The 9960-nt window shown below is 43.1% G+C and overlaps 1 protein-coding gene across 2 annotated transcripts; it reads right to left on the reverse strand.

Annotated features, from left to right (window-relative positions):
* Nucleotides 1–294: 294 nt before the first annotated feature.
* Nucleotides 295–6340, reverse strand: EEF1AKMT1 (EEF1A lysine methyltransferase 1). 2 transcript variants are annotated; one of them, XM_081002546.1, is made up of 5 exons: nt 6243–6340; nt 3343–3495; nt 2075–2157; nt 861–1141; nt 295–456 (listed from the first exon to the last, which is right to left on the reverse strand). In XM_081002546.1, exons 2-5 carry the CDS (start codon nt 3490–3492, stop codon nt 320–322), a joined length of 651 nt encoding a protein of 216 aa, XP_080858672.1. In that variant the 5' UTR covers nt 3493–3495; nt 6243–6340; the 3' UTR covers nt 295–319. The 2 variants fall into 2 exon arrangements, with proteins under 2 accessions (XP_080858672.1, XP_080858671.1); XM_081002545.1 differs by lacking the exon at nt 6243–6340 and adding an exon at nt 6044–6181.
* Between the last annotated feature and the right edge of the window lie 3620 nt (nt 6341–9960).

Below are 9960 nucleotides of genomic sequence, written 5' to 3' on the forward strand. Positions count from 1 at the left end.
CTTGCCAGGAGGAACTTAGTTACATCACTTGTTCTCAGCCTCAGTTGCCCACAGAATTATAAAGAGCAACAGGAAAGGGAGCAAGACCTGTCAGTTGGGTTGGCAGAGTATAAGAAGTGTTTTGGTGGGAGAAAGGTTATCCAATGTTATTGCACCTGTTCCATGTCCACTTGCTCAACCCTCGCCTCCAATCACCACCTCCCTCCTATTAGCACAAATATTGCTGAACAATATTAAAAACAAATTACAAATGTTTACACCTCCAGAGAAGGAAAAAAGCCCCAGACTGAAATATTTGGTTAATTCTTTAGGAGCAGTGTCAAGAAACCGAATCTAGTCCAGAATCATAGTTCACATAACATCTAAATTCATTGGCTAGGTTTCGAGTATGTTTTGGAATAAACTTGCTCATCTTCACACCAAGATGCTTAGCAGCATATTCCTCCATAACAGCACCTGCAGCAGAAAATGAACAGAAGATCATGTCTTAATGGAACAAAAAGAGTAAGAACTTTCTTGTTGGCCCATCCCATTTCAAACAGTGGCCAGCCTCGGACTTCTCAGAAGCAGGGCATGAAGGCAAATAGACTTTCTCTCTGGTTGCCCCGAGCAGCCAATGTCCAGAGTCAACATTGAGATTTCAGTTTGCTATCATAGCAAACCAATGGCATATTTAAATTATCTTTTTTAACTACTCCTGTTTCCCCCCCTCTATCCTATATCCCTTACAACAGCTTTCTGTGAGAGCTGACTGTTTCCCAAATCAAGATGCTGTACAAAGTCATGAGCATTATCCTTTTAAATGAATGCAGACACTATAATTATAGATAATAAGATGTTAGATGTTGCAATGCTTATACCTGTACAAAGCAGAACCTTTCCTTTAGTCAAGTATTTTATGGTTTCTGCAGTTTTTCTGAGACACTCTTCAGACAGGTAGGGTGGATCTGCTATGACAATGTCAAAACTGTGTGCTGTGAGGTTGGCCGGAAGGTTCAAGGGATTGTTGTAATCATAGAAAACATATTCAGCTCCATACACAGAAAATCTTTGGTCATATTCCAATAAACATGTTGAAAAATCTTTGTTGTCCCATTCTTTTAATTTTCGATAAACACTGGGTGCACTAACACATGCTATTCTGAAAAGATAAAGAAATAAAGAAAAAGGTTCAGATATTTAATCCAGATCTTGTGCTAAACAGTGTGTGTGTAGCAACTTGAAGTTTGCATTGGCATAGCAATTACCCCAAAAAGAAGGATTTATTTTTTTGAGTGGAAATGCTAACTTAGAATCACTGAATTTAAGAAACTTCACAAGCAACTGCAAACAGAACCCTCACACACCAAGTGGACTGTATCTTCCTTATTAAGAAAGAAGAACACCCACAACTATCTGCTCCTTCAGATATGACAAGGTTAAACAATGCATTTTTATTACCCGCATTTTCCTACTGATATCTCTACTGACTGCATTGTGTATATTCAACCATGAGTTTTCATGCGCCAAGAAATGCAGTCCCCACCACATGTAGGAGCCAAGGGCTGAGCTTCTGCACTGCAAAAACAGTTGATCATACAGAGGTAATGTGTACAATTAGGACTGTGGCATGTCACAGGAACCAGAAAACATTGGTCCTCCAAACAGTTCTGGAATGCCATCTTACTCAAATTCACAATAAATATAAAAGAGGTCTTAGAGATAGACAGGAGTTCTTAGCAACATTTTGCAAAGTTCCCTTAGACCTCAGAAGTGAGGCTTGAAATCTGTGCACAAATTAATAGATGGCCTCAAGTCTCAGTCTCAATTCATCTGTAAAATGGAAATGTTGGTTGCTACGTCACAGGCAGGTGATAAGGAAAGCTCTGCATGTTATATGCAATATAGAAATTATAAACACCAACATTTCACAGTCCTGTGCTTTAATGAGCAAAGTTGTCTCACTATCAAAGCTGTATTACAGTGATCTACTACAGAAAGGTTGTCAGGTTAACAGACTATGAAAAAAAATGGAAAACAGTATTACAGTATTTTCAAAAAGACAAAAACACATTACTAGATTTATAGAACTCACCTGCCACCACTTCCAACTGCTCTTGCAGCCTCGTTAGCTAAATGGAGTGCAGTTTCAGCATCATACCAAAACTGGCTCAGTTGCTGGGGGTAATAAAGCACAAATATCAGTAATACACTTTTCTTGTACAATAAATGTCTACTTTGCTTCTGCTGAGTCAACAGAATGGGGTGAAACACAGACATCTGACTAAGCAAAATGGGGCTCAGGGTTGTATACGGCCTCCACTACAGATATCCAATAGTTGTGTCCTTTCCATTTCATTGTCCCCGAGGTAAAAAGGGCACACAGAAGAAAAAGGAGACACAACATATCAATGATCATGGTAGAGATCCGAAAGGTCAGACTGGAAGGATCAAGATGATAAGATACAATGGACTGAGTAGACAGTGCTGAATGTGGGGAGGGAGCCAGAGAAGCATCAGCAGCAAGAGGGGTTAAGGATTGGCTGCTGGGTGCAGACAGTGGACATACACTCCTGAATCACATTCATGTTAACAATTCATAATTTGTTACAGTATTTAAAATATGTACATGTGTGTGGCCCAGATTTATGCAGCACACCAGGAACTAGCTGCCAAGAGAAGTGGGCAAGGAAACTGGAATGGGAAACAAGCAGGGTGGGGGAGGACCACATGCTTGATGCTTGGAAGACATATGATGAGAGTTTCGTGTCCCAAAATGGGATCAAGAATACAAGTAAGATTTTCCTGGCTCCACTCTTGGTTCCCTGCACCCTCCAAATACCCAGTTCATAGCCATTTCTTTGTCATGAGAAAAACTGGAAAGTACAGGTTAGGTAGAAAAAACTGAGCCAATGATAACTTTGTTTCTTAGTATTAAATTGGATCTTCGGTTCAGCTTAATTTTTCACTGAAGGAAAAGATAATCTCTCTTCCACTTTCCCAAACTGCAAGTTTCCCATGAGAAGCAAGCTAATGAGTGTAAATAGTGCAATTATACTAATGCAGTCAATGTCTAACAAACAGAGGAACACACACCACTATAGACAATTTGCTTGCCCAGAGTTTACATTCTCTGAACTGTTTCTCAATACAGCAAGCTGACTTAAAAGCCAAAACCAAGTAAAAAATTTCATCTGAGCTGTAACAATAATGGTGGATCTCGATGTCATTTAGCATTCCAACTATTGATAGTCTTGTTGGGTGCCTCTCTTCTCATCATTTTGTCCTGCATATCTGTGATCTTGTGCCATTCTACAGAAGTGCTACCACAAACTGTATTTTAGTCAAAATGCACCTGCTTACCCAGTTCTCTTCTATTGAGCCAAGAGAATTGTTATCAGATCTTTCTGTTGCCTTAAAGTCTTCTCTCTGCTGTTGCTCAATATAGAACTCCTGCAGAGCAGATAAGGCTTCAGATGAAAGCTGAGGGACATCATCGTCACTGTCACTCATTTTCTAGACGCAAAGCAAAGGAAAATAAACCCTTTTGTTAATTAACAAAAATCTTCAAAGGATACAGGGACTAGCTGTAAAATTATTATCTCTTTGCCATAAGAGGCAGAGATGAGAGCATTTTCTCGTTTCTGGCAACAACAAAAATAGGAATCAAGGCAATATTTCAGAAATGTTTTACATTTCATACATTTTGACTGCCCATACACCATGGAGAGCATCTCTAGGAATCCTTATAGGAAAGGAGTTCTCAAATACTGTGGGTGTTTGCAGCTGATATTATTCCCTTCCTATGTTATTTTCATGTTGAAGTTACATTTTAATTGGTGGGGAGCAAGAGAACTAGAAACGCTCTTTAGTTTCACTTTTAAGGTGTCAAGCAAAATTATGATGTTTAAACTGTATATTTTATTATTCTCTTCTGAGCCAATATCAGCACAGCTGTCAACTTCAAAAGAAACATGTTTTCATGTCTACAAGCTTCCAGCTGTGTATATTTATGGCATGTTAAACATGGTTCATAATGAAAAGTCTTGTATGGATTAAGATCATATTTGACAAATGTATGCCTAAAGCAATTTAGTAGTAGTAGTAGTAATAATAATAATAATAATAATAATAATAGTAATAAATAATATTTATACCCCATCCATCTGGCTGGGTTTCCCCAGCCACTCTGGGCAGCTTACAGTACATATAAAAAAATTTGTAAAACTTAAGACATTAATTTTTTCCCAATACAGGACTACCTTCAGATATTTTCTAAAAGTCTGACAGTTGTTTATTTCCTTGACATCTGATGGGAGGGCGTTCCACAGGGCAGGTGCCACTACCAAGAAGGCCCTCTGTCTGGTTCCCTGTAACCTCACCTTACGCAGTGGGGGAACTGCCAGAAGGCCCTTGGAGCTGGACCTCAGTGTCCGGGCTGAACCATGGGGGTGGAGACGCTCCTTCAGGTATACTGGGCCGAGGCTGTTTAGGGCTTTAAAGGTCAGCACCAACACTCTGAATTGTGCTTGGAAACATACTGGGAGCCAATGTAGGTATTTCAGGACCGGTATTATATGGTCTCAGCGGCCACTCCCAGTCACCAGTATAGCTGCTGCATTCTGGATTAATTGTCGTTTCCACGTCACCTTCAAATGTAGCCCCATGTAGAGTGCATTGCAGTAGTCCAAGTGGGAGATGACTAGAGCATGTACCACTCTGGCAAGACAGTCCGCAGGCAGGTAGGGTCTCAGCCTGAGTACCAGATGGAGCTGGTAGACAGCTGCCCTGGACACAGAATTGACCTGCACCTCCATGGACAGCTGAGAGTCCAAAATGACTCCCAGGCTGCACACCTGGTCCTTCAGGCGCACACTTACCCCAGTCAGGACTAGGGAGTCCCCCATACCTGTCTGCCCCGTCCCCCCAAAACAGTACTTCTGTCTTGTCAGGATTCAGCCTCAATCTGTTAGCCCCCATCCATCTTCCAACTGCCTCCAGACACTCACACATGTCATTCACTGCCTTTACTGGTTCCGATTTAAAAGAGAGGCAGACCTGGATATCATCCACATACTGATGAACACTCAGCCCAAACCCCCCCAATGATCTCTCCCAGCAGCTCTATATAGATGTTAAAAACATCTCTCTAGTGCATTACAGAAATGCTTCTTAAAAAATTATTGCCTAGTTCACCACCACTCTGGGGCTTTACATGACCACTTTATATCAGAAACATATAACTGATCGGGACACAATTTCTTTATATAACTTTGTATAGCGGTTGGCGTGTGGGGTGAGGTTTGGAAATAGTCAGACTCAAGCCCCACTCCGTCATAAAGTTCACGATGCGTCAGAAGTCACTTTGCCGCTTGACCTACATTGTGTTATTGGTTTTGATTTTATCTAAGCAGAGATGAGGAGCCTGCGTCCCGCCAGACGTTGTTGGATTACAACTCCTACCATCCCCGACTACGGACTGTGCTGAGATTGCCACAGGTTCTCCATCCCCAACCCGAGTAGTTCAAGGAAGCCACCACACTTAAGACCCTATTCGCCCAATTCATATTTGCAGGTGCTGGAGTGAAGGAAAGCCTTCCTTGACTTCTGCTCAGCTGCAAACTCAGCAGGGAACTTTGGGTCCAGCCAAGGGGCCAGGGAGAGTTTTACACTATTCCTGAAGCATTTTGGGCTCGCTGCTGCTTCTCAATACCACCCACTTGTGCAACCTTTTATACGTTCCCTCTTCCTGTCCTTTCAAAACGAAAAAGAAAAAGGGGGCACCCGGGCTAGCGACTTCGAGAGCGCCCCAAATTGCTATGCATGCATCCCTGGAAGGCGGCGTGAGGAAATCTCAGCTAAATAGAAGAAGTTTGCCACACTGACTGCCAAAAAAAACAAGTTTTTAAAGGAAGTGCATTGGGAACTGCGGCGTGGAGGGACTCTGCAAACACACGCAGACATACCTGACCTTCACAAGGAAATAAACACAAAATAAATAAACCCAGAGCGCTATTTGCGGCAACATGCTGCCTCACACGCCACCTTTGCCCCTGTCGCTAACCTCTTCCATGATGCTGTGAGCCCAGCCCAATGCAAACCTTCTCTCCCCACCCGCCCCGTCCCACGGCACGTCCTCTCTGTCCAACCTATTCCCCCCATAGGCACAACACTGAGAGCTGCCGGGCCTCCCCATCTCTTCTTTCGGGACTCCGCTCCTTCCCTCCTGCGCCGGCAGCCATTTCCCCTTCCCCGCCACTCACCGCAGCGCGGCGGCCTCTCCGCCCGCGGCCTCCCTTCCTCAGGCTCCGCCCGCCTCCCCTCGCGAGCAGCCGGGAAGCTTCTCTCTTGCGCCCTCTAGCGCAGGGAAAGCGGCTCCTTTGCTCGCCCTGTTTATCCCTCAGAGCGAGCCTGATTTTTTTTACTATTTTCTTTAATCTTGCCACCTACGTTTATGACACACCTCTATTATTTTATTTTATATTAACGGAGTGTGTGTGTGTGTGTGTGTGTGTGTGTGTGTGTGTGTGGAACGGGCCAGTTAATAAACATGCAAAGCTTACCTATAAACCAGTTAACGAAAACCGACTTGGAAGCATGAGAATTAGAATAAAGAGGGGAGAGAGGCGTTTAAATAATAAGGGGAGGGAGCTACAGTATTTGAAGGGAATAAGCAGAACTCGGGGGGAAAGAGAAATGGGAAACGAAGGGAAGGGTTTTTAAAAAAATGCTATTAGAGAGAACAACATTCATTAGTTCTGTATTATAATTAAGTTCAGCTACATGACCCTGCCAGTTATTGCAAAAGACTTGAGGGGGCTTCAGTTACTCTGACTACCAGATTTATTTAAGATTTGCAGCCTACCGGAAAGTAAGACCCATTGAGTTGAATGGGGCTTCCTCCCAAGTTTAGGAATTGAGTCTTCGTTCTGAGCAAGCTTTTTCTCTCTCTCCAGTTTGTACATTGGTGTAACTAATCAGTTACTGTTAAGTAGTGCTGTTCCAAATGGTTACTGAATATATAAAATTGGTTAGCCTGATGGTCATGGCTATTGCCTGGTTCGACAACACTTCCATACTGCCACAAGTCCTGGGCACCACTTAATATTAAATCCAGGGTTGCTGCCCCTCTGGTTGATTCAGTGGCCAACTGTTCTAGGGAAGTGCCATGCAAGGTACTGTATCTAGAAACATTACCTCTTTTGCCATAACAATTCCTCCCACTAATATCAACTCCATGTTGCACAGGGCTCAAGAGGTCATATGATCATCATTTTGTTGTTTCCTGACAGCTCCCATGGAACAAGAATTAAACTAGATCTTCAATGGGCCATCAAAATCTTACTCTTGCTAATACAGTGGTACCTCGGGTTAAGAACTTAATTCGTTCTGGAGGTCCGTTCTTAACCTGAAACTGTTCTTAACCTGAAGCACCACTTTAGCTAATGGGGCCTCCTGCTGCCTCAACGCTGGAAATTTCTATCTTTAATATTTCCTCTAAGAATATTTTAAACAGGGCTGTACACCCTTCAGGATAGCTGACCTGAATGCATTATAATTGATCCATGTTCTGCTTAAGATATTCCTATCACTGTGAGCTGCTTACCCAGGTCATGTTGTAATTAATGTGCGCTAGCTTTAAAGACAGAATTGCAATGGGGCAAGTAACAAATACAGTGGTACCTCGGGTTAAGTACTTAATTCGTTCCGGAGGTCCGTTCTTAACCTGAAACTGTTCTTAACCTGAAGCACCACTTTAGCTAATGGGGCCTCCTGCTGCCGCCACGCCACCGGAGCACAATTTCTGTTCTCATCCTGAAGCAAAGTTCTTAACCCAAGGTACAATTTCTGGGTTAGCAGAGTCTTTAACCTGTAGCATCTGTAACCCGAGGTACCACTGTAATGTTTTATCTTGTGCCTCCTTTCACCTCAACGGTAGTACTGACACCAACTTTGGCATCAAAGCATGTACTGCATAGCAATGCTATGAGGTGTTTGCTATTGCTGTGTCTGGGGGAATTATTGATCACTCCACCAGGCGTGCTGCTACCTTGGCTGCACCCAGTATTAAAGCTCCTGGCTGATATCTGTAGGATAGCCACCTGGCCCTCAGTTTCTTCCTTTATCAGGTACTATGGATCAGATACATTTTCCTTGGTCAAAGCTTTGTTGAGCAGGAGGGTGCTCCAGAAGAAAGTCTCTGTGTAGTGGAGGTCCCCTGGACTGTTAAGTCCAGCCAAAGGCAACTATGGAGTGCAGCACTCATCTTGCTTTCAGGCCGAGGGAGCCGGCATTTGTCCCCAGACAGCTTTCCAGGGTCATGCGTCCAGCAAAACTAAACCACTTCTGGCGCAACAGAGCACCGCGACAGAAGCCAGAGTGCATGGAAATGCCGTTTACCCTACGTCTGACTATAGATGGTTGCTCAGGCAAGTTCCATCTTAGGATCCTTTCTGCAACTGCAGAAAAATTAAATATTGGTTCTTATTTGAGTCAGGAGATTGATAGAATCTTCCCCACCCACTGTTTCTCCCCTTCTTTCTCACTGCAGGGTGGAAGGTGGGACACAGTAATCCTGACTGTAGTAGTATGTTTATTTGGTTTGGGTGAGAGCTGTTCTCCTACTGTTCCCGCTGCCATGGCCCTTTTTCTTCTTCTAATGTTAATTGGAACTAGTTTGTTGTGGTGAAGAGCATATGGTTGTTGAAAGCTGGACATCACTCAGGTGTGTTAATACATTGCTTTTTCCATCTTGGTACTGTTATGCCCTGGAATATGGAGAGGGGCTCTCTTTCTTGCAAAGAGACAGACTCTATGAATTGCATCCCCCTTGTCTACTAGTAGAACAAATGGGAAGAATAACCCATCTGATCATGTGTGTTTATGTCTTTGTATAGCACCTAAACAAGGCACATCATCATGATCATGGATGCAATCCTAAGCATGCTTCTCTGGAAGGAAGAGAGCCCCTTCCTTGAAAGTTAATCAAAATCAACAGGTCATGCATCAGAGAAATTATGTCTAGGGGTGAGTGTGTTAATATGAAACACTCTTATTCCTCTTTCAGAAATCTAACCTGTGGAACAAAGTTCATCTCCCTCCCAAATGCACCTTTCTCTTTCTGTGCCCCTCCAGATTATTTCTCTTTTTCATGCCACCAGCGGCTGCTATAGCTTACCCACTGTATTTGGGGCCAAGACTGGAATACATCCACAAACGTGGGTGAAAACATCATACAAAAATGCCTAATAGATGACACAATGCATATATAATATGCATGAACATGTTTTTCAGTTTTACTTTTGAGTCCCAGAATTTTAAAGCAAGCTGGTGCACACTGTAAAAGAGCCTCCACACCACCTACAAACAGCAAACCGGCTGGCTGTATGACAAAGCCTCTTAGTCTGCTTTGCTATGAGCAAAGGAGATACATAAACCCATTGGCTCTATGTTGTTCAGATTCCAGCCTGTGTTCAAGCCAATATTTCAGCCCAACCCTAACTCCTCGGGTGATACTTTGATGCAGTACAATTTTTGTTTGGTCTAGAGACTGCATAGAAATTTTAGTAACTACAGTGGTACCTCAGGTTAAGTACTTAATTCGTTCCGGAGGTCTGTTCTTAACCTGAAACTGTTCTTAACCTGAAGCACCACTTTAGCTAATGGGGCCTCCTGCTGCTGCCGCGCCGCCGGTGCCTAATTTCTGTTCTCATCCTGAAGCAAAGTTCTTAACCTGAAGCACTATTTCTGGGTTAGCGGAGTCTTTAACCTGAAGCGTATGTAACCTGAGGTACCACTGTACTTCTTCACCAAACATGCCCCTCACATTTTCAAACCGTAAGAGTGTGGCAACAGAAACTTACACAATGAGCAAGAGACAAGGAAATACTAATATTTAAATATCTGCTCCAAAGTACACCACTGCAATAAAATAGAATTAATGAACTGCCCGAAGCCTACTTTGTCTTCACTCCAAAGGAA

Source organism: Podarcis pityusensis (assembly GCF_964106645.2).
Source record: "Podarcis pityusensis genome assembly, chromosome: 4".
Taxonomy (NCBI): domain Eukaryota; kingdom Metazoa; phylum Chordata; class Lepidosauria; order Squamata; family Lacertidae; genus Podarcis; species Podarcis pityusensis.

Excerpts from the sequence above, each read along its gene's own strand:
- EEF1AKMT1 (XM_081002545.1), bottom strand. The coding sequence starts at position 6,175 with ATGGGGAGGCCCGGCAGCTCTCAGTGTTGTGCCTATGGGGGGAATAGG. Across the intron at positions 3,496-6,043 it reads CTCACAGCATCATGGAAGAG|AAAATGAGTGACAGTGACGA; the intron begins GTTAGCGACAGG and ends CTTTGCGTCTAG. Across the intron at positions 457-860 it reads AAAGGTTCTGCTTTGTACAG|GTGCTGTTATGGAGGAATAT; the intron begins GTATAAGCATTG and ends TTTCTGCTGCAG.